The sequence below is a fragment of the Protopterus annectens genome, chromosome 1.part1 (assembly GCF_019279795.1).
Source record: "Protopterus annectens isolate FY-2018-M chromosome 1.part1, PAN1.0, whole genome shotgun sequence".
Classification (NCBI taxonomy): domain Eukaryota; kingdom Metazoa; phylum Chordata; order Ceratodontiformes; family Protopteridae; genus Protopterus; species Protopterus annectens.
This window is the reverse complement of record NC_056726.1, coordinates 464,105,085-464,130,189: the sequence shown is the minus strand read 5'-3', so window position 1 is coordinate 464,130,189 and position 25,105 is coordinate 464,105,085. Positions and strand designations below refer to the sequence as shown.

The 25,105-nt window shown below is 43.7% G+C and overlaps 1 protein-coding gene across 6 annotated transcripts in view; it reads left to right on the top strand.

Annotated features, from left to right (window-relative positions):
• GALNT2 (polypeptide N-acetylgalactosaminyltransferase 2) overlaps window positions 1-25,105 on the top strand; it is a 1,695,325-nt gene that overhangs the window by 874,061 nt on the left and 796,159 nt on the right. For all 6 annotated transcript variants that reach the window (XM_044076112.1, XM_044076089.1, XM_044076094.1 and 3 more), the window contains 2 exons: window positions 3,904-4,025; window positions 22,991-23,078. In XM_044076112.1, coding sequence (XP_043932047.1) covers window positions 3,904-4,025; window positions 22,991-23,078 — 210 coding nt within the window. The remainder of the gene's footprint in view (window positions 1-3,903; window positions 4,026-22,990; window positions 23,079-25,105) is intronic.

The following is a 25,105-nucleotide window of genomic DNA, read 5'->3' as shown; positions in this document are numbered from 1 at the left end:
CAGAGGCTACAGAATTCCATTTGTATCTCCTCCAAGGTCTGCCTGCAGACCCTTTCCAGGCAAAATTTCTCATCTGAATCCATCATCTGGATTAAAGGTTCAAAATCTACAAACAGAAGGAGCCATCTAAGAGTCCGCTACAGACCAGAGAGGGTTTAGAGTCCATTCAAAATTATTTTTTAATTTCCAAGAAAAGAAAGTCCATCAAGCCCATTTTGGAGGCAAGCAGAGTAAAACAAAAAAATGGATAAACCAAGACAGGCTACCACCAGTTTATTAGTATTCCACAAAATAAGGGCTTTCCTCTCCCAATATATATGTGTGTGTGTGTGTGTATATATATATATATATATATATATATATATATATATATATATATGTGTGTGTGTGTGGTATAAAAGTAGGATGGCTTTTTGTTACTTTATCTAAAGAAGTCTCATATACTGGGAGACAAAAGCTCTTATTTTGTGGAATACTATAAACTGGTGGTTGCTTGACTTGGTTTAGCTGGTTTTTGTTAGTAGTTTGGCTTGTATTTGCTTTATCCATTAGACAAGCAGAGTAAATGTATATTTAAAAAAGATGAGATTCTGGATAGTCATGGTGCAGTCATTACTTTCATGCTTTAGGGATAGAAGACTGGATGAAGTCTTTCAATTTTTAGAATGCTTACTTGCACATGAAGATATCCAAGGCATCCAGGAAATTGTTGTGCTTCAGGATGGAACCCAGCCATTACCTGTTCAGAACTCTCCAGTTTGGTTTTAACACATCCTGCAAGGTGTTTACTAAATATATGGCAATTAACACAGTCTTTCTTATGCTGAAAGGGGCAAGAGCTTCCCTCAGTGGGGATGTTTGGCTGCTAGCATCTTTAACAAGGGTGTCATTGCTGAAAGCATGGAGTTATCTGTTTCTGTTCTAATCCTTGTGAGTATTAGTGAATGCTACATAGTCACTGATGGAGCCGTTGCACACATTTTCATTTGCTGCCACCTTGATGCAAATACTTGTATTGCCAGCCTTCCTCCAGGGAAAGTTTTGAAACTTCTTATTAGTCTTCACCCTCTTTTAAATACTGTTACTGCCATGGCTGCTTCCTGGCTGAAGGTTCTGGGTTTCAAGACAAGAGATGATTTTCTTGGTCCCTTTCATCAGATATTACATAAGTGGTGCTTCAGTGGTCACTGTGGGTTCACTGGTCACAGAATGTGGACCAGGTGTCCAGTCTGATATGAATCTTTCTGGTCTGCTTTAGACATCAGCTTTGGTGGCTTCATCTGAAAAGACTGTGTCAGGGTGATCCCCTTAACCCCCCTTGACCAAGTGCCATGGTCTCTACAGATGCTCCTGCCCTGGGGTGGGGGGTTTATTGTGTACAGCAAGCAGTTAGAGGGAGAGGTGTCAATACATATCAATGTACTGAAGAAGAGGCCGGGTTGTGAAGAACGTCTTCCTTGGGGGGTGTGATTGTCACCCACTGTGACAGCATGGCAGTGTCAACAAACAGGATGGAACCCACACCTTTCCCCTATGTCAAGAGGCCACGAGGTTACCAAATTGTGCTATGTGGACTCTTCGCTTTCTAGTAGCAGCACATTTCTTGTCAGGCAAGTTCTGTAGCAGATATGCCCAAGCAATGTTTACATATACTTCAACAAGTTGTTCCTCTGTTGGTGATGGATGCCTCCTGCCTTTGCATCCCCAACCATTTCCAGATGTAACAGCTGCTTTTCCCTCACTTCCCCTCATGGGCAAACTTTCTTGGGATACTTTGGTCCAGAAGTGGCCTCTGGGTGTTCTTTACACAGTTTCCATTTTTCTCCTCCATGCCAGGCCACATTCGTTCTAATAGTTCTCCTTCTGGCCCAAAAAAAGTATGGTTTCTCCACTGTGACCTCATTTTCTTGAAAAACATATTTTTTTTTTATCTCTGAAGGTCTCCTATGCAGTCAATCCAATGAGCTTCCTCAAGCCTTCAGTACCTCAGACTAACCTTCTTGTTTTTCTATTTCCACTGAATTTCAGGGACCTAGCTTACCCTCCCAGGGTGGTCCAGAACCTTGCAGCTGGCTAAAAACCCTCTTCCAGAAAAGTTTACAGATGTAAATGGAAACATTTTCATTGTTGGCTACTAGCCAAGGTCACAGTCCTTGTTAGTCCCATTTTTATCAGTTCTTCAGTTTTTGGTGCACATTCTTAATCATAAATGTAGATATTCTACTGTAGAAGTGCATTTAGCGGCCTTTTCCAGTTTTTACCAAGATCATCTTTTTTCCCCTCAGTGGCTTCCTTAAAGGTTTGAAAGGCATTTTAAAGGGGTGTTTTCTTTCAGAGGTTACCTTTCAAGGAACCTGATCTTCCTTGGAAGACAGAATTTCATGTTTGAAAAACAGACACTACCTCATTTTGAACCAGCAGTCAGAGTTAGTCAATCTTAAACATTTGTCTGAAACTCATTTTTTGATGGCAGTTATGTCACCCAGAAGAGATTAACCTTAACTAATGTGTCAACATACCATTAGTTTTTCCATAGTGCTCCTACAGTGGGAACAACCACTGAGAAAAATTAAGCAGAATAAGCTTTTAATGCATTTGGCATGGTTTTGCTTTATTTAGCGTAAAAGAAGGTGACAGTGTGACCTCCTGAACAAAGATACATTTGAACACTTTCTGACCTAGCTTACATACAGTAAAGAGTATAAAAAAGCTGATAATTCTTATAGTATCTTTAGTCCTGTCAAGGTAAATATTTAGCTGACAACATATATCCAATGAATGTAACAAATATTTCACTCTGTTGTGACATGGACTTGTCTTCACACCTTCATAAGACATTATACGCGGGATGTGATCTCCAGGTTGGCCTTGTACTTCATACTCTTCTGTCATAATGCCTGGACTTTAGAGGGCTCGCAGGGGATTTTTTCAAAGGTTTCCCTTGACTTTATTGTTTTGTAGTTCTGTGCAGTCTTCCTTTTACTTGCTCTTTTCAGTGGTAAGTGTACACTTGTGGGAATTTGGTCCATTACATGTTACAGTGGCTCTTCTCAGAGTAAGAAATCGCGGGATCATGTCCTGTTGCTCAGGTGAACATATCCATTTATATTACCCGATTGAACGTTTAGGTTATAGGTTAGCGAATACCTAAACGTCGAACTGGTAATATCGAAAAATTAAAACCGCGAACGGCCGATTTAACGAAGGGAATTAATTCCCTCGACAAAAAAAAAATTAAACCAAAATGAAGTGGGGGGCTGTGCCCCCCACACACCCCTAACTAAATATACCAACTCCGAGATTGCTCTACAGTGGGGAAATGGGCAAAATCCACATAACAGCCAAGAGAATTCTTTCCCCGAGTTAAATTGGCCATTCGCATTTTTTTTGCTTTCATTATTACCAGCTCGAAGTTTAGGTATTTGCTAACCTAAACATTCGATCAGTTAATAGGAACCCAAACAGACAGCATCATGTAAGACACAAAAGTGATGTACTTTTTGTAATGTTAGATCTTCGTGATCCATGTCAGTGTACCCGACTAACATTTTCCTGTGTAAAGAAATTTTCTCATGGAAGGGGGATCTGGAGGAATCTTCCTAAGGCCTATAAGCTCGTATGGAATTTGTATTGTAAAAAGGGCATATTCATTCTGGAGGATAAATTAAGTAGTAGGCCTTTAGCTATAGACAGCTACTTAGAAAAATTTCCATGACATTATTGTGCTTATTAGATATCGCTCTACTGATGATATTTTTCAAGAGCCAGTTGCGTGGAAATCTGCTGTTGCACAAATTTCTTTTATGACTGAATTTCTCTAGTGATGTAAATGTAATTTACCTTTTTCAGTTTCTTCCTTGCTTCATTTGATTGCAGTAATTGTTTTTATTTGCTTTCTTGTAGGACTGATGCGCTCACGGGTGAAAGGAGCAGATGCAGCTCAGGCCAAGGTCCTGACCTTCCTTGACAGTCACTGTGAATGCAATGAACATTGGCTTGAGCCTCTCCTGGAGAGAGTAGCGGAGGTCAGCATTTTTTTCAGTACTTGAAAGTTTGGTTGGAATAAATGCCAAAAAATGTGGATTCTTTAATTGGTAGATTTAAAGACAGTATGTTGAAATGCTCTAGCGTGAGTGAGCCTCCTAAATTGCTGTCATTATTAACTTTTGCACATTTTTGTATTTTTCACACATGTACATGCATCCCTGTTAAACTTACTGTACAGCAGTGGTACAGTCTGTATTGGTGTTTAATGTATGGAGAGGCAGCTTAAGATCCTTGTATAATTGCTGCTAAGACTTGGATATGTAGGGTGCTTCAAGTCATTGTCCGTGTGTCAGGGTTCTTGTAAAATGTGTAGGTCTGTGAAGCAGTTAATGTTAATTTTGAAGTGGCATAACAAGTCAGAGCAGAGGAGCAATAGAATTTGAGTGTTAATGGTCATTGAAACGTGTCACAGTTTGAGACATTATCTCAGCTGCCCTTTTCTTTAAGTATATTTTCAGGTAACTCATTGAGAGACATTGCTCTACACAAGACATGTTGCTAGGAAAAGGAAAAGCTGCCATTTGATTTCTTCACTGAGTGGCAAAACATCTAAGAACGTTTTTTTTTTAAACTGTCTCCATATGTACTTGAAAGTATGGTGCTACAGTATGAACACCACATAATAGGAATATTGAAGTATTTTTTGGATCCCTTTGATGATGTCTTTCATCTTTTGTGTTCAGTAGCCCCCTCCTGAATAATTCTGTTCACCTTCCCCAACATCTGTCCAGCTTTTCTGAACAGACTGGATCCCCACAACCAGGGAAACACCAACTGTAAGCGGTTAGGGGAAGTATATGGAGAGGGACATCAGAGCATCCTTTTACTTCTACCATCTTGATAGCTGCAGATGACTGAAATTTTCTAGCCGCTCTCCCACCCGGTTCCCACTGTACATTATATATATTCACACCTGTGGACTAGCTTTGTTTGGTCTCCACCAGTTACTGATGGCATTTTTCCATAAACCCTGTCTCTCTGTTTTTCTCTCTCTCACTCTTTCAGGATAGGAAAGCAAGAAGGTCACTTTACCCCATCACCCCTATAAGACGCATCATAGTCGAGGGGTCCAGACTTGTATGCAGATTTTTTCCCCAAAGGATTGTACCTGGGTGCTTTGCCTTTTAAAAGCATTTTTAAAAGTACATTTATATTTTACGGAGCAGAATATCAGGCCAGAGAGAGCCAGTATTAAAATAATTGGAAAGTGAAAATAGGAATTCCTGATTTGACTTCACAGTTAAGGCATCTTACAGGTGAGACTTTGTGAGATACTGATGGGTGTGAAACAATAAAACTATTTTCAGCAAAACAGTTAATTGTTTTTATTTTGTTTAGATGACCAAGCAGTACCCTCAAAAACAAAAGCCCTTTTTTGTGAAAAATAAGTAAATGAAAGTGGATTATTGTTAAAGAAATGTGATCAACGCAGTCGTTTGCTTAAATAGATCCCAAGGTGAAAGGCTCCAATACAAAGGTTTTGTGATGGGAAAATAAAGACAAATATAAATCTGAAGGTAGCAGGAGCAATACATGAGAGGTTTACATATCCATAAATGCTGTGGATTATTTTATGCATATCATGACAGACTAAATTATAAAGTAATTATAAGCTCATAAAAGAGGATTAAATATGAAGAGTGACACATTCAGAGAAACTTTAACCTTTACAGTAGATTAATTAAGCAGTATAATGATGCAAACTAAGTAAAACAACAAAGTACTTACTTCAAAAGTGACAGATAATGTTGAATTGTGTAGGTACGATAAGTAGTGTATAAAATTTGTCATTATAGCATAGAACTTAGGTTGTGAAATAGAATACCTTCACTCAGATATGGGAAACATTAGTACACAGTATAATGTCACTACATTAACAAATATGAGAGCGAGAAGATTATCTGTGTAGTTGAAAAGCTGTATAATTTGCACACAGTGAAGGACCACAAGTCATCAATAAAAATAATTATTTTATTATTATTTATTTATTTATTTCAGTTTGATGACCGGGAAGGTCCACTGGGCTGGAGCCTGTTTTCAGTGGAGGCCTGGGGAGAAAAGCTCCATATTACATAGTAAACATTAGGATACAACAGATTAAAATTAAGATTCAAAGATACAGTTAAATTATAAATCAGAGACATTATGTGGTACATTGGGTACATAGCATGGGAGTCATGTGTTGACACGAGTGTTTCAGTGGTTACATAGAATCTGAGTCTTGTGATGGCAGTACAAGTACAAATGTTAGGGAGGGGAGAAAAGGGAAAGCAGATTATTTACAATATTTACATTATGTACACAAGATAACATTGTAGATTGAATAGTATCCAGGGCGAGCTAAGTTTTTAGAAATAGGAGTATGGAAATACAATTTAGAGTTGAGAGAGAAGAAGGCTAGGTGGAGAAAGTGCAATTGCACTTCCAATTAGAGAAAAAGTGGGAATGGAGTTGGGATTTGAATTTATTCATAGTTCATAGTTCATAGTTTAGTACTAAGCTAACTGCCCTTGCGTGCCATTTTAAGCCTAGCCAATTATCCGTTGTGAGACTCAAACCCTGCATTTTGCGTTTGTAAGGCAAACACCTTAGCCATTAAGCCACACTCCCAACCCCAGATTCCAACCTGCAATCCTTGGCTCCTCAGTCCAGCACTTTACTGCTGAGCTATCACACCACACTGTCAAAGTTTTCTGTGGTTCGTAATGAAGGAGGGAAAGAATTCCATTTTCTGGCAAAGGAAAAGGACAGGAGATGCTGTCCAGCAGGGTGGTTCGGTTTGTAGACAGTGATTAGGTTTAGGTGAGCAGATCTAAGTGGCCTGTGAGGGGGGTGTATGGTTGTAGGATGTTGGATAGTGCAGGACATTTAGTAGGGTTAAATAATAGCCTATGGGCAGTAGTAAGTTGGAGCTAGTGTAAATAGTTGGAAAGTTCCAGCCAGTTTAGTAAGTGGAAGGCAGAGCAATGGTGGGAGGAGTATTTGGCTTCGATGGCAAATTTTGAAATTTTATTACAACAACTTTCCATTTTGGAAGAGATGGATGCAGATAGGTTAGTTAGTAGAGGAGCGCCATACATTAGTGCAGGAAGAAGATAGGTAGTGACGAGAGTTTGTCTAGTAGGAGAAGAGATAGTGGATGTTTCTGTATAGCAGGCCAAGTTTTTGATGTGTTTTCTTGATGTTTAGTTGAATGTGGGTGTCAAATTTTAGGTGTTCCACCTGAATTACCTGGGTAACTATAGATGAACATTTATGAAAAGTAAGTTAGTAATGAGTTCTGACACAATTAAATAATGCAACAGTTATGGTTTCTTTCCATCTACAGAGGATTTATTAATTCAGATTTTAATGGTTTTCACCTTGGAAATATAACCGAGTGTGTTGGAGAGTTAATTCCGTGCATTTCTAATACAAATAACGAGTATCTCCATTTTTTTATGGTTTAAGTTTAAACAAAGAATGGCCCAAGCTTACTGAGTAGCTCTTCATGTGATAACACCAGGTAGACAGGGATAGTCAGAATAATATAGCAGTTTATGAAAGGTGAATTTTAGCTTTAACAAAAACAAATAATTTAGTTCTTCTTACCAGTGCAGATTATGCAGTGGTAAGTAGTGATGACTCTCACCATGGTAACCAGAAGTGGACCATTTGCGTAGGCTTGTTAGGGAAATTTTTTGCTCCGTATAATTCACTTTATCAGATAATTGGAAAGACTGCAAAGATTCCTAATAAAAAAAATTACAGGATTGAAGTCCTTGAGCTACTTTGAGAGGCCAGAATACTCTGCTTTATTGAATGTCTTCTAAACTGAGGGGATATTGCTGTCTCACTGTACCTTTAAAGATCTGGTTTTCCTGGACTTCCTTTATCTCCACAGGTCCAGTATCTCCACCAGTACTAAAACCAGGATCCTAAATCATTACCAACAAAACACTGTGTAATGACAGCTGTCTGACCCAACATCTCCCAGACATCTGGAATAAAGTTCCTTTGTATGTTAAGCAGTGCGACTTACTATCTTCCTTTAAACATAACCTAGATGACTAGCCACAGATTTCCTCCAAGATTGACTGGTATGGCCCACCTGGAGAATGGAAGAAGTATGACATGATGGAGGGTACTTCCAAGATGTGAATGGTCATAAGAGTTAGTGGCCAGTAATATCTGTGAAATCAGTTTTGTTTTTAACTAGTCCTGATCACTGTATTTCTCACCTGTTTCATCGTGTTTGAGGTGAATATCAGTGATACAGCAAAATTCTTTAGTGGAGCATTAGTCAAGAGGGGATATGTAAAAATGGGATGATGACTCTGGATCTTATCTTCCTTAGCAGTGGCGAAAGAATCAGCATCATTGCTCTTGGGTATTCTAGGAGAACAGCATCAGATTTGTTTTGTTAAAACTATGGTGCAGCCCCACTGTCTTTAGCCACAGTTGTCAAGGGTGAAAGCTGGATTGTATCTTTGAATTAACTGACATAGGAATCTGATCAGCCGAACACTAGTGGATTCATCTCTATATTGAATAAGCACAGACACTGAACTTTCCCAATTATTAGGTATGTAATTTACAAAAAAAAATTATAGTGTAGTAGACCTAGCACAGAGCCTTGTACAACTCCAAGATCAACTTGGAAGAATTGAGGCAACTGCATTCCATCTAGTTGCTTGTTATTTTCATCTTAAATAGCTGGAAACCACTTCTTGGTACTGGAAATGAGTTGGTGGCTTTCCATCCCCTCTTCTACAAGCTTAAGAGTCTTGCATAGTTTCAAAAGCCCTAAAAGGCCCAGAAGCAGTATGCCCACAAACTTGCCACTGTTTAGTTGTTTCCGAATGTGTTCAGCAGCAGGGCTGTTGTGCATTTGGTTAAAATCCAAACCTGTAGGGGGTTGTGCAAGGGCACACCACTCCTCAGAAAAATTAAAATGCAAAAAAATGTTGGCGAAAACAGTTGAACTATGTCAGGATTCTAAGGAGTTTTAAATATTTTGTGGCACATTTTAGACTATTTTTCAAAATTTTATCAGTATGTAATATCTAGCAGTGCTTGTAAAAGAGGTTGCAAATAAAGCCTGCCTTCCTTGTTTCAGAGGTCTCTGTATGATGACATCATTAACTCTATGCAATCAGGAATTTGAGGGCATTGCTGAGTTAGTGGAAACCAATGTAATCTTTGCTTTGTTAGTGAGACAGTAACAGACCCACTGATGTTCTTAGTGTTTCACTGTTGCAGACCTGACCTGTGGGATTTCCTGCTGTGGAAATCCTTTGCTAGCCCGACTACCAGAGTAAAAATTTCCCTCCTAAGGCTGGCAGATGTCCTATCCGATGTCAGCTAGCCAATGCCATGACATCAGTCTTTTCTTGCCATTGGAGCCCAAAGCAGGATTTCAGTGCATTGGTCAGTCTGCACCAGAAAGAAGTCATCTAAAAGCTATGTACCCTGTTGGGGGACTCTTGCTTTAACCCATGTCAGATAAGGTTAACAGTTGTCCCCGCTCTGGTAAGAAAATCCTACACTGAAACTTTCATACGTTGTGTGTCACCTGTCTAGGTCCTGTTCATGTTGCCCCTAGTTGCCATTTTTGCGCCTGTTTCAATTCTAGGACGATCAGGCATAGGGCTGAAACATTATCTATGCATCTTAGTCTGCCTTACCTTGCATTGTCCAATGGTGTCTGCCAGGTGTCCCGAGGTTGAGCTCCCTAAGCATAGGAAGTACAAGGAAAAAAGACCCAAGTTTAGGGCCTGGGAGGAGAATCGTTCACAGCCTGCCAGTCTCCCAAGGCTTATTATCACTGAGGAAGGTGAGGCACTTTCACAGCCCCTTCTGTGACCGAGGGGGTGATACAGGCCTCTTACAGGTGAGACTTTGTGTCGGTTCCCTTAACGTTTGCACAGGGCATGGCTTTCAATTCATTGATCTGGTCTGGAGTCCCTCAGCAGACCTTGGATTCCAACAAGTGATCTTTTACTAGTGATGGTCCTTTGAGGCATTAGACTGCATCTGATGTTCATCATGTTTGACTGTTGCAGTCCTAAGCAATGGGTTATCCGGCTCCAGCCCTCGATCGGACAGAATACCAAATGTAAGTAGTAATGACGTCAGCTGTAGTCTGTTGTAAAGGACGTCAGGGCGTCCAATACAAAAGGAGGCCGCCAACGTCACTTCTTCAGTCTTCCTTGCCACAGAGCCCGAAGCAGAAGCATTTCTTGCACGAGTGTCGGTCAGCAGTTTAGCTTTTTTGTTTCCGACTACACGGTTGAAGTCAACTGCAGCTAAGGGTTGGGAGGGTGGCCTAATGGTTAAGGTGTTTGCCTTGCAAACACCAGGTACACGGTTTGAATCTCACAGGGGATAATTGGCTAGGCTTAAAATGGCTCACAAGGGCAGTTAGCCTAGTACTAATCTATGAACCTAAGTACCCCGTTGGGGATCCTCCTTTCTTGCTTTAACGAATGTCAGAAAAGGTTAATAATTGTCTTACCTGTGGAAAGCAGATTCCCCATAGAAATTTTCATTCCTATTGTATTATTTGTTTAGGCCTTGACCACGATGTTCCTAATTGTGATCTCTTTGCATCCTTTAATCCCCATACTGTTCGTCGTCAGGCTAATTTTTTAGCTAAGTATTTTGGAGTTTGGCCTAAGTTTGTTGGTAAGGCATCCGCTGGTCTTCAGGCTTTGGATATCCCCAAGAAACATAAGGATAAGGACCGGGACAGGCTTCCGAAGATCAAGTCCTCGGATGATGATAAGTTGGTCGTCAGTCATGCGGTAGCTAGTGAGGCGCCTTTGCAGCCCGCAGATTTTCAACTGCAGACCTCGGTTGAGACCATTTCAGAGGCCCCCAGGCCTCCAGCTTCCATTTTGCCTTCTGACCTCCTGCCTGTTGCCTCTTCAGCTGGATCCGGAGCCGCGAATCTGACTCCGGTGTCCGAAACCTCCATTCTTCATTCAGACAGCAAGCTCATACCGACTACTTCGGCTGCAACTTCGGCGGTTGCCAGGCCTCCTGAGTCCTTTAGACTTGCAGGTAAATCTTGCAGTCGTAAGCCTGTGAAGAAGCAGGCTCCAGTTTCCTCTCGTTCCCCTCATTCTCAAATGGTTAACATGGCTGATGACGTTTTGACTGTTAGGGCTTCACAGCCTCCTCCTTTAAAAAGAGGTAGGGATGTCTCTCCTGAGGCTTTGTCCTTTTCAGGTTCTGATACTTCTAGCTTTTCTGTTGATGAAGAGGAAGTTTCTCAAGCTTTCTCTCCTTTTGAGGATTCAGACACAGAGGAGTCCATCCCTTCTGCTTCTCCTCCAGAAGATTTCTGTTTTGGTGATACTTCAAATACTCAGGGAACATTTTAAATGGGAAAGTCAGGATTATCCCCTTTCTAAGAAAAGGTTTGGGGAGTTTTTGGATTTGCCTCAGCATAAGCCTTTGGCTATTCTACCTGTTGGAAGTGGTTGGTTTTTCTGGAAAATTCCTTGACTCCAAATTCGGTTCCTCCTGCTCCCAGGAAACCTGACTGGTACTATAGAATCCCTGATTCTCATTTGTTTCTTTTCAGGAATCCGTTGGCTGATCCAGCATTTTTTTCTGAAGGCCCTAAAGGAGTTAAGGCCACTGTTACCAAAAATCCTGTTCCTTCTGACAGGGAATCTAGGAACCTAGATTGGTGGGGTAGGAAGGTTTATATCTCTGCCACTCTTGCTATTAGGTTTACTAATTGTCTTTTTCATATAATGAAGTACCAGCAGCACACCTTGGAAGCTTTTAAATCTAGAATCGCAAGTGTGCCTCAGTTGGCGGAGAGTAAGGATATGCAGGATTTGCTGAATTCTGCCAGTCTTGTCAATAAACATTCATTACATTGTGGTTTTGACATTCTAGAAGCCTCCTGTAGGGCTACGGCTACTGGCTCTTTTATTAGAAGGCATGCTTGGCTCAGGGAGCAGCCCCTACCAGAACCTGTCAAGGCTAAGCTTTTAGATGTACCTTTGCATAAGGACCGTCTTTTTGGCAGCAAAGCAGAGGAAGTGCTCAAGAAGATGGAAGACCAGGCCAAGTCTATGCAGACAGTTAAATACTTTCTGCAAGTTCAGTCTTCTCGCTTTAGCAGGAATTACCCTTCTAAGAGTTGGACGTTCCCTGATACCAGCAGAGACAGAGCCATTCTAGGACTAGAGGTTACAAATCTTCTAGGGGGACAGGTGGCTACCCCTCAAAGGTCTAAGCGTTGGCAGGCTTCCTCTTCCAATGCGGGAAGTTCTAAGCCTGCATCTCAATCTAAACATTCTCAATGACTCTGTCCAACTTCTGCCTGTTCTTGCCTGCCCAGAGAGTCCTTTAGGGGGAAGGTTGGCCCTTTTTACAAATGTCTGGGCCAGCATCACGGACGACAAATGGGTACTCAGAACTGTATCCCTAGGCACAAGTTTTCTATCCACACCTTTCCAGTTCCCAAAGGATTCCCGGACGCTCCTCCAAACCAAAGGGCAGAAGTAGAAAAGCAAGTTTTGTCTCTGTTACATCTGGGAGCAATAGAGTCAGTTCCTGCTCAGTAGGTAGGCCAGGGTTTCTATTCCAGACTTTTCCTAGTTCCAAAAAAAGAAGGCACCTGGCGTCCTATCCTAGATCTATCCATCCTGAACTCTTTCTTGATAATTCCAAAGTTCAAAATGCTCACTCTACATCAGTTGCTGCCAGTGTTAGAAAAGTATTCTTGGCTGGTAACGTTGGATCTCAAAGAAGCTTATCTGCACATCCCTATCAGGGAATGTTGCAGGCAATTCCTTCGTTTAAGTGGGCAAGCAACATTATCAATTCTGTGCACTGCTCTTTGGCTTATCTATGCTCCCAGAGTTTTCACAAAGTGCCTGGCTCCTGTCATTGCTTTTTGCAGGCAGAAGAAAATTCAGATTTATCCATACTTTGACGACTGTCTAAGTCAAGCAAATTCTCAGGAACAGTTGTTAAAGGATCTAGAATTTGTAAAGAAGACTCCTCTTCTCTGGATTACACTCTCAACTTGGAAAAATCAAAAATGGTGCCATCCAAAGAGATAACATTCCTGGGAGTGAGTCTGAACACAGCTGCCCAGATGATGTATCTCACCCAGGAGAAGCAGACAACTCTTTTAGTTTACTTCAAGTACTTGGCAAGCCTGTCCCAGCTCCCTGCAAGCTCTGGGATTCATGCCCTCTTGCATTCTCATGATTCAATATGCAAGACTACATATGAGGAAATTGCAATGGTACCTCAAGAACATTTCATGTTCACCACACACAGGACCTGGATGTTATAATTCCACTGCTTCCATGTCTGCAGACAGAGTTTCTATGGTGAGCAACTGCCTGTCTACAGAACAAAGGCATGCCTTTTCGCCCACCCCTGGCCACTCAAGTTCTTACCACAGACACGTTGGGCTATGCTTGGGGAGCTCACCTGGATGGCAGATGCATACAGGGAAGTTGGAATGCCCAGCAGATGCATCTGCACATAAATTTAAAGGAGCTGATGGCAGTCCAGCAGGCCTTACTAGCTTTCAAGCATCTTCTTTCTCCGGGGACCCTGCTTGTCAGGACAGACAACACCACAGTCTTGTGGTACATCAACAAGCAGGGAGGGACTCATTCTTACCTCCTGTGTGGACAGAGCATGAGTCTTTGGTCCATAGCAGCATCCCTGGGCCTGCATCTCCTAGCTCAGTTTCTTCCAGGAAGGCTCAATGTTTTGGCAGACCAGTTAAGCAGACAGACCCTGGATCCTCACGAGTGGCAGCTGAACAGAGCAGTTTTTTCCAGCATCATTCAACGTTGGGGGCACTCATCAAGTGGATCTTTTCTCCTCTCCAGGCAACCATCTTCTACCTCTTTTTTTGCACCAGACAGCATCACAGCAGAACCTGAAAAGTGGATGCTGTGTCCTTCCCTTGGACGCTGCTGTCAGTTTATGCCTTCCCTCCCTCTTCCTCTTTTTCCCCAGAGTATTATTGAAGATCAGGGAAGAACGACCAAGGACTATTCTCATGGCCCTGGTCTGGCCCAGGCAGCATTGGTATCCACTGCTTCACAGTCTCTCCCAATTTCCTCCTTGGCATCTTCCTCTGAAGCCAGATCTTTTGGTTCAGGAAGGGGGAAACATTCTACATCTTCAGTCTCTCCATTTGGCAGCATGACTCATTGTATGACTCCATCCTTTTCTCGTTTCCTTTCCCAGCAGGTGTGGGACATGCTGAGGGAGGCCAGGAGGCCTAGCACTAGGAACTCTTATGCTGGCAAATGGGAAAGATTCTCTCTTTGGATGTAGGCTAGAGAGGAATCTTCTTCTCAGCCTCCCCTTCCTCTGATCCTGGAATACCTGGCTGATTTGCTTCAGGGTGATCTTTCTTTTTCCTCTATCAAGATCCATACTTCAGCCATTTCTGCTCATTGTTCTTTTGAACAACCCATTTTCTCTTATCCTCTGAAAATGTTTCTCAGAGGTGCTTGCAACTTAAAACCTCCCAGAAGGGTGTCTACTCCTGCCTGGTATCTTAATTTTGTTCTAGAGAAACTCACTCTTCCTCCTTTTGAGCCAGCTGCCACTGCAGATTTAAAGTTTCTCTTGTGGAAGACTGCCTTCCTCTTGGCTATAACTTCAGCAAGGAGGGTTTCGGAGCTGCATGCTTTGATGGCTGTGGAGCCGTTTCTTATTTTCCATGCAGATAGGGTCTCTCTGAGAACCAACTCCTCCTTTATGCCTAAGGTGATCTCTAGCCTGACTCTTAATCAGTCCATACACCTTCCTACCTTCTTTCCTAAACCTCAAAATAGAGGTCAGATAATCCTACAATGTTAAGTTGTCAATCTCGCCTTCATTCTTGCTTGATGGGTTCGGAGCCGATCCCTCGGCTCCGACTCGGCACTTGCTTTAGCTCGAGAACTCCTTTTACCAGCTCGAGGCAGCCCCATATCCCATGATGCAAGGCAGGAAGTACCCAGATCTCGTTTGCCGCTTCGCTTGGGAGGTCTTCTCTTTACCAGCTCCTGGTAAGTAATTCACATTTGTGACTTTTAAGCCCCTTTTACTTAAAAACTTTTTGTTTTTGATAGTTTAACTTTAAATTTAACTTTTTCTGACAGAAATCCCTGTCTCTTTTAATTTTTTTAGTCAGTTAATTTCCCTGTCCCATCCCCCCCCCTGTTAGGGTGTGTGTGTTGGTATTTTTTACTAAATACCTTTTTGGTATTAGTTTAATTTAATTGGACTGGTGTGTGTGTGTTTTTGTTAGACACCATGTCTAAAGAGAGGGTTTCAGGTTTTAAGAAGTGTGACTCGTGCTGTCAGAAGATGTCTCTGACAGACGGTCACACTTCTTGCCTGTACTGTTTAGGCCCTCTTCACCTGCAGGACTCCTGTGCTATTTGTCACTCCTTCAGCCAGAGAGTCCTGCAGGAGAGAAGGAATAAGTTGATTCTCAGGGGTCTTCTTAAGCCGGAGGGCTCTCCGGCTAAGTCGGCCCCACAAAAATCAACTAAATCTGCCAAGACCCAGGCTTCTGTTTCTAAGCCTGTGGCCTCGGCTCCGACTCGTATAGAGTCGAGATCGGCTCCGGCTGGAGCCGATTCTGGATCCACTAAGCTTTCGGCTCCGATGGCTATCGGTGCCGAATCTGCTTTGACCACTGTGGGGTCGGTTCTAACCGGCTCCGACACCCACGTGGCACGGGCATCGGTGTCGGCTCCGATCGGCTCCGACACCCATGTGGCAAAGGCATCGGTGTCTGCTCCGATCGGCTCCGACACCGTTACTTTGGTGGCTGTATCGGCTCCGGCTGGAGCCGATACATCGAGACGTTCTGTCGGCTCCGAGAAGTCGGTGCCGGCAGGATCTGTAGCATCGGCTCCGATGGCCCTTTCCAGGAAGAGGTCGAGGTCTCCTTCCTTGGAGCCGATACTTTCGGCTCCGGCCTCGCCTCTTCTATCGGAGCGGAGCCATCGGAGCCGATCTTCAAGGTCATCCAGGTTGTCAGATCATGACCTCGAGAGTGGTCAGTAGATTGCTCAAGTCACAGGTACTGGCCCAAATGCTACACAGTCCGTCTCAGCAGACGACTGTTGGTCCACACCCCGTTACAGTTCCTCCTTCAACTCTACCCCAGAGCTTGGAGTTGGAGTCTTCGGGTTTGATTACTGCTACGGCTGGAGGACGGATACCCCCTTCTGTTCCTTCAGCCCCTACTCTTATCTCCTCTTCCTTAGAGGGATTCGGTGGTCGGGCTTCCATGGTCTCCTCCGAGGGGGTGAGTGGCATCGGACCCTTGTCCGAGCCCGCTCTTCCCCTTGGAGCCTCGGCCTTGGTGAGCTTGGCTCCGACATCTGCCTCGGAGACTTCCTTTTCGGTGGCCCCTGGAGTTCCTAGCTCTTGAGCGGGCCTCGGATCTGCCTGGGAGGGAGCATTCGAGGTGATGAAGAGTGTACTGGCCACTAGTATCAGTCAGCAGTCTCTTCCCGTAGCTCCTCCCTCTATTGTACCTGTTGACATCTCTGCCACTACTCTTGCTACAGGACCCAGAGATCCTCCGCCTCAGGTTTCCCCATTGGGAATTTCCCCTCTTCCGAGGATTCTCCTGATGTTTCGGGAGATCCTCCTAGGAAGAGGACTTGTAAGAGGAAGCATGTAGACTCCCGAGTCTGTCACCGGATACTGACTTTGATGAGTCAGAGGGATCCCTAGATCCCCTCTGAGGATGTCTCCTTCTCAGACATCCTAGAACTTCTGAAACAGAGGGGAAACTGGCCCACCAACAATCCCTCTGAGGATGAGTCAGTATACCTAGAGGCGTTTGGATCTCGGCCCTCCACCTCCTGGGTGTCTCCGCCTTTCGACCCCTTGATGCAGGTTATTGCTCGAAAGGCGTGGACAGCTCCTGACTCTGTAGAGCCAGTCCCTAGGAGGCCTTCTAAATTTATAACTGCCCCTAGTGATAAACTATTCCTTACCAAGGGTGTCCCCGCTGATGCCATGGTGGTGGCTGCGGCCACCAAAAAGGAACTTGCAGATCCTTCTGTGCCCGTCCATCCTCCTAATAAGGACTCTAGGACCATGGATAGGTACGGCAAGCGGATGTTTTCCTCAGCGACCTTTGCTATGCGTTCGCTGAATTATCTTTGTCACTTCACCAGACTCCAGAGAGATATCCTGAAGGAGCTGGGAGAGGTAGTTCAGGATCCTACAGCTGCAGGGGCCCAAGAAAAGATTGCTTCGCAGCTAGGAACCCTCAATTCCATTGCTAACTCCTCCATGCGGCTAATATCTTATGCTGCTGATGGAGCGAGTAGAGCCGCAGGCACAGGTGTGGCTCTTAGACGCCAAGCCTGGATGCGGCTATGTGATTTTGTGGATCCTTTAAGGCGTCCTTCACAAATTCTCCCTTTGATGGGTCAGCTTTGTTTGGCCCTCAGGTGAAGGAAACCTTGACCAGGTGTGAGCAGGACGGCAAGACTCTTTCTGCTGTTGGAGTCCGTTTTCCACCCCTTCTAGGCCTTATCCCAAAGGACAGAAGGGTGGGAAGATGTGGTTCCGTAAATCCCAAGGAGTCACGCCGGATTCACGTGGTCAGTTTACCCCTAGAGGCAGAGGGGTAACAACAACAGACGCCGCTCTAGAGGCAGAGGGGTCCGAAGAACCAGGGCAACAGGGAGTCTCTTCCTGAGCAGCCTTTTCAGCATCCCTGAGGTGTTGCCCGGCTGTCCCTCCTTGGAGGCAGTCGGGGGAAGACTATCACTGTACCCAGAAGCCTGGCATTCCCTCACTCAAGACAGATGGGTACAGTCGATCATATCCAAGGGTTACATAATTCCTTTCGAGGAAAGTCCCTTTCCCTCAAGTTCCCTTCCAGATGTACCACCCGGTCTAAGGGACATTGCAGAGTTAGAAATCGCAAAACTACTGCAAAAAAGAGCCATTCAGCCAGTTACACTAGACCGTTCAGAGCCAGGAATCTACTCAAGGTTCTTTTTGGTCCCCAAAAAGACGGGAGACTGGAGACCAATATTGGATCTCAGCAGACTCAACAAGTCTGTCAGGAAGACAAGATTCCGAATGGTCACTCTTCAGTCAATTCTGCCCTTCTTACAGAAGGACAACTGGATGTGCTCAATAGATCTTCAGGATGCGTACTATCACATCAAAATTCACAGACGCTCCAGGAGATTTCTCCGCTTTCGGCTGGGGTCCAGTCATTTCCAGTTCAGAGCCCTGCCCTTTGGTCTCACTACAGCCCCCAGAGTGTTCACCAAATGCATGGCAGTGGTCACGGCTCACCTGAGACGTCAAGGATTCCAGGTGTTTCCGTATCTCGACGACTGGCTCCTGTCAGCCACCACCAGGCATCAGCTTATACAAGCCAGGGATTACACAATAGACCTTTGTTCTCATTTGGGCATCTCAATCAACTTCGAAAAGTCATCCTTATCGCCCTGCCAGTCTATTACCTTCATAGGCGCAAACTTAAACACTGTTCGGATGTCAGCTACCCTTACAGAACAAAGAGTTTCAGACATTCAGACTCATGTCAGGATCATTCTGGCCAGCAAGAAAGTACAGGCCAGAATGGTTCTAAAGGTATTAGGTCTCATGGCTGCGGCCATTACTCTTCTTCCCCTGGCTCGATTCTACATGCGCCTCCTTCAGTGGATGCTGTTCACACAGTGGTCATACCAGCAACTCCCTATGCGTCACCAGATTCTGGTGACACAGACATGCAAAGAACATCTTGCTTGGTGGATCACATCGTCTCAGGTTCACCAAGGCAGGTGCTTTGTACCCCCGTCCCCGATAGCCACTGTCACCACGGATGCCTCCCTGATCGGGTGGAGGAGTCATTATCAGGGCAGGATGGTTCATGGGACGTGGCAACCGTTCGAGTACCATCTGCACATAAATGTCCTGGAGATGAGAGCAGTGCTTTTGACGTTGCAAGCCCTCAACGACTTTCTTCCCGTAGGGACAATTGCAGTCCACACAGACAACATGTCTGTAGTGTGGTATATCAACAAACAGGGCGGAACCAAGTCCTACCCTTGTGTCGAGAAGCGCTCAGACTATGGCAATGGGCGATCTCCTCTCATCGGTTTCTGGTAGCAACGCATATCCCTGGGAAAACCAACATTCTAGCGGACAGATTGAGCAGAGCTATTCTCATGCCTCACGAGTGGTCTCTCAAACAATCCGTAGCGGAAGAGATTTTTCTGGAATGGGGTCGTCCATGTTGCGATCTTTTTGCTACTCCCCAAAACAGCAAATGTCCAGATTTCTTCAGCCTCTTCCCTCTATCAGGCCATCCCCCCAGAGACGCTCTGACCCAGGATTGGCCCCAGGGACTTCTTTATGCCTTCCCTCCATTTCCTCTGATCCCTCAGGTGATCCAGAAAGCTACCGTTTTGAGAGCCAAATTGATTCTCATTGCCCCTTATTGGCCTCGACAAGTTTGGTTCCCGTTCCTCCATCATCATCTTTTGGTGCAGCCGTGGCATCTGGACCCAGTGCCAGATCTACTGATTCACCAATCCGGTCAGCTGCACCGGTCAATTCCTTCTCTCAACCTCACAGCATGGTTGCTCCACTTCCTTCCCTAGCCAGGCTTCCTTTGATCTCTAACCCTGTTAGAGATATCATAGTAGCTTCACTAAAATCCTCTACCAGGAGGATTTACTCGAGCAAATGGAAACGTTTCTCTTATTGGGCTAAGGCCCAAAATATTGATCCTTTTACTGCCCCTGTTCAGGCAGTTCTAGACTTCTTAGCAGAGATTTTTCATGCAGGCTCCTCTTCTTCCACAGTCAGAGTTCAATTGGCTGCTATTTCTAATTTTCATGTTGGGATAGCAGATCATAATATTATGTCCCATAGGCTCTGCAGGGCCTTCTTGAAAGGAATTTTCCTACTAAAGCCTCCAATCAGGAATCCTCCTCCTCAGTGGGATCTAAATTTAGTGCTGACATCCTTGATTCTTCCCCTTCGAGCCAGCTGTTTCTTGTTCCCTGAAATATCTTTCTTGGAAAACTTTATTCCTAGTGGCTATTACATCTGCCAGGAGGGTGTCTGAACTTCATGCTCTTTCGGTTCGACCCCTATTTGGTTTTTCACAAAGACAGAGTATCTTTGAGAACTAATCCATCGTTTTACCTAAAGTTGCTTCAAAAAACAATCTGAATCAATCCATTGATCTCCTGTATTTTTCCTAACTATTCAGACAGAGCTGAACAAAAGCTACATTATCTTGACGTCCACCGTCAGCTTAGATATTATTTGGACAGAACAAAAACATTTAGGAAATCTGATCAACTTTTGTTTCCTATGCGGATAATAAAAAGGCCTTCCTGTTTCTAAAGTGACTTTGTCCAGATGGCTTTCTTGGTCATCACTGAAATTTATACGATCAGGGGAAAACAGCTGTGCTCAAAACCTAAAGCACATTCAACTAGGAGTTTAGCTACTTCTGCAGCTTTTCAAGCTAGACTGCCTTTGGACACTATTTGTGCAGCGGCCACTTGGGCCACTTCTCACACTTTTGTTTCCCATTACAAATTGGACTTGGCCTCCAGGGACAGAGCCAGTTTTGGCTCTACCGTCCTCAAGAGTTTGTTCCATTGAGCCACCCAGGATAGAGGTGCTAGGACGCGGTCCCATCAAGCAAGAATGAAGGCGAGATTGACAACTTAACATTAAGAAGTTATGTTCCTACCATAACGTTCCATGTTAGTTGTCTTCTCTCGCCTTCTTTCTTGCGACCCTCCCTCCTTCCCCCTGGCCTGGACAGACCTTGTACAAGAAACTATTATGCTAAAGACCATTCTAACCTGGTCCTTTTCCATCTGTAAGTTTCTTCTTCCTTTGGGAAGTATTTTTATGCTTGGTGTTATTGCCCTTTTGTCAACAAACGAGATCTGGGTACTTCCTGCCTTGCATCATGGGATATGGGGCTGCCTCGAGCTGGTAAAAGGAGTTCTCGAGCTAAAGCAAGTGCCGAGTCGGAGCCGAGGGATCGGCTCCGAACCCATCAAGCAAGAAAGAAGGCGAGAGAAGACAACTAACATGGAACGTTATGGTAGGAACATAACTTCTTATTTCCTGCCTCAGAGTTCTGGATCTGGAAGGAAGTCGGTACAAGAGTCCTTATGCTGTGGTCAGACAAATGAGATTGTTATACATAAGCTGACAGGACTGCATTCATATGTCCTGTGCATAGAGTTGATGCATGTTAAGCAGTAGGCGATAGTCCAGGGCTTTATTCTTCCAGTCATTCAAATGTGGGAGGAAGTGAATAAGCTGTTTTACACCTTCAGTTGTAACATCAGTACTCTGCTGGATCTGAAGATATTTTGATTTGTCGTTAGGATGTTCAAAAACATCACATCCCTGAACTGACCTGCTCACTACTTGAGAGAGAAAGTCTGGACTGTGACTTGGATGTTTGTGGATCAGTTAGCAGCCCATTTGCTGGTGGAACAAGTCAAGGAGGGTAAAGGTGAGAGAAACCAACTCCAGCTCCCTCTTCCTGTGATGAGAAATGCTGTTTGACTCCCTGCAGTGTTAGCTGCTAGTGGAGGCTAGAGACTGCACCATGTAAGTGCTAAATCAGCCATATTCATGGGTCAGCATGGATTGTCATCTGGGCATGACTTTGCTGTTCCTGCTTCAGCAGGCTTCTTCGAAATGGTTGTGATTCTTTTATTTTCTAAACACTGGCAATCATTCCACATAGCTATATGCTACATTGATCTAATGATGAACATGGTACTGTTGTGTAAGCTAACCTACCGTAGCAGCAGTTGTTCAAAATAATTGGTGCAGTACTAATACCAGCCCTACTACCCTTCTGTATTCCCCTGTCTCTCCCTAGATGGAGTGGGGGCTGTGTCATCTTTATTCCAAGTAAAAGCTTTTATCGTAAAGTCCACCTTGGGTGTAAGGTATTCTGTATGAGGACATCCTGTGTCAGTTCTTACACAGAGTCAAACAAACTACAAATACAGAATTAGAGTTCATATTGTAGTGGAAAAGGGGTGCCTTCCTTTCTTTTGTTGAACAAGCACAGTCTGTCTTTTGAGCTGTGAATTTGAAAAAAAAAATGCAGTTTGTTTGGAATGCTGAGCAGACATTTAAGGCATATCCCTAGTCTGAGTCCTGCTGCTTCACTGTCACCAACATAGATAAAAAAATAGAACTAGAACAAAACTTCCTCCCACATCAGTATGCCATGCTCCCCAAGTTCCATACAATCGTCCTTACCTGCCTTTATGATCTGTTTTAGTCCATGTACAGGTAATAACTTGTTTGCTGTCCATCACTGGTCACAAAGAACTGCATGTTGGTATCTGGGATGTGTGTGTGGGTGTGTGCATGCACGTGTTTGATTTTCTGTTGCCTTAACCATGGCAGATACTTGTACCTCCTGTTGAGTTCCCTATAAAAGGTCTTCACTTTCAGCTTGAGTCGGGGTTTTGCAAATTACAGTGTGACAAGGCTGAGTTGTACTTTAGTTTGAATGAGTTTAAAATACAAATTTGTTTTACAGAATTTCAACTTGGCATGAATAGATTTGAACTAAATATTTCTGTTAGATGTTGACAGCTTGTTCTTCCAGGTCACAGGGGGAACAGCATGAAAACATGAATTTATTCAAGGCTGAAACTCTGCTGAGGAGTGATCTGTGCATGCCTAAATGTCCCCCAGTCACTTGAATTTGATATAGGGTGGGACATTTGTTGTATTTCTTGTCTTTTTAATATCAACTTGGCTGACTAATGTAGCAAATTATTTCCATAGACTATCAGAGTCTGTCATAGTATGACTGATGTTTGTTTTCTAATTCTTGGGCCTTTAATAGGTAAACAGTTTTTCTTTCTTGTCACATTCAGAAGCACTTAACACTGTCTTAATGCTATGCTTTTAGGATAGGACAAGAGTTGTGTCACCAATTATTGATGTCATCAACATGGACAACTTCCAGTATGTAGGAGCTTCAGCTGACTTGAAAGGCGGTATGTATTTGTATACTGGTATGCTGTCTTTCTTCTGAGAGTTTTAAGACTTCATTGTAATTTAACATCATGCAGCTGAGTGTTTGCCCTGTTGGGCATCTTGAAATATTTACATTGGTTATAACATAAATGTGTCTGCATTCAATGCCAAGAAATAATTGTGAGCTATATTTGTTTATATTAAAAATCATATTGCATTTTTTGTGGAAGAAGAGGGGAGGGAGTTAGTGCTCATCATTCTTACTTTCACTTTGTAGCCGTGTTTTCTTATTCCAACTCCTAACTAAAATCTCTGCTTACAGAAGCTTGTGTTAATGTCAAAAGCAGCTACAGAAAATGGGACTAGGTATGCAAGTGAGTGCAGCCATTTAAAAAAAAAAAAAAATAGCCATAGGGCAAAAATGACTGAGCAGTGTGAGATGAATTACTGTTTCACCGGAGTAAGTTTTTTTTACACTATGCTGAGATATAAAACAGTGGCATTTCTAGTACAATTTTCCGAACAGATACCCATAGTCCAGCTCATCTCGTTAGTCCAGCACACGAATCAAAGACCACAACACACAAATCCTGGACATATTTGGTAAGAGTATACTCCTCTGCTGTGTTGGAACCCAGAGATTTAAATTGTTCAACTTATCTGTCCAGATTTAATTCCATGGTAAAGGAAAGGGCACTGGGGAAGCATTTCTACCTCCCATAATATGGACTCGGGGGGGGGGGGGGGGTGCTATCTGTGGCTTTAAGTGCTGACTTCCATGTAGCTGGTGCAATTTTAACTGTGTGTGTAGAAGATGTAACTAGAGCCACATGCTCATGCTTGGATCTACATGGGATGGTTTAGACGATATGGAGGAGGAACTCAGAATGTCCTGACTAAAATCACTGTTGCAGTATTCCTCACATTTAGTTTGTCACTGCTGACATTGTCCGGGGTACCAAAGCTTCATCTTTCCAAGGTCGTACATCCAATGCATTATTTCAGCTCGTATACATTGGAGAATGTTGATGAGCATATGAACATGGATCCTCAAACTGGTCATCTCTAATAGAACTCGAACAGGGTTCTAGATCTCTTCATCTAATCCAGGAGGTCATCCCCTCTAATAAGAAAAAGTAGAAGTAGTAGTATGCAGTCTGTCCATCAGTTTCTAGAGAAAAGGAGTGGATAGACTCACAATGGTTGTTCAAAGCTATTATGTCTTTGATATCTTCCTCCTTTGGGTCCCCAACCACAGACTTCATAAAAAAAAAAACTGCCCTGGTTTCCTCTTCTGAAGAAATGAAAGGACTACAACTCTGACCATTCTCTAGACTGTTCGTCTCGACTACATTCTTCAGGACAAATCTCTTCTGATGAAAAGGGCTCCCTCTTACCAGATTCCACTACTGAGGAAGCTCTGAATGGCAATCCATGCAGATCTCTGATGTTCAGAAGAGGTATTACAGCCTCTTGGAGATGGCTGTCCTGGCCCCTTCTGTAGTCTCTCCTGTCCTTGATGGCTTCCAGGAATGCCCTTTAGTCCACCTCTTCTGCACCTGATTCTCAACCACCAGCTTCTAAAAGATCAGACTGGTTTACAGGGTGCCTCATGATTAAACATATTTATAAAATCAAGTGGCAGACCCCAGTCCCAGTGGTTTTTGAGGTCAGTTTGGATGCAGCACTCCCATCCTCTGGACTTTAACTCCCTTTTCAAGCAGGGCAGGAGTGGGATAGCAGATTGGTGGATACTTCAGGTGGTGAGGAATCCAGGCTTACCCTTGCAACCATCTCTTCCCTCTCAGGAGCTGTACATGGATGCTTCAGATGTAGGATGAAGTGCAACACTGGAATACTGGAAGGTCAGAGATGTCTGATCTCCAACCTAAACAAAGGAGCACGTCTACATAAAGGAAATGAGGGCCTTGATTTTTGCCCTCCAAATCTTCAAGCCTATGCTTTCGCCTGCAGTCCTAAGGTGGTTCACAGACAACACACGGTTGTCTGGCTCACAGACAACACCACGGTTGTCTGGCTCACAGAC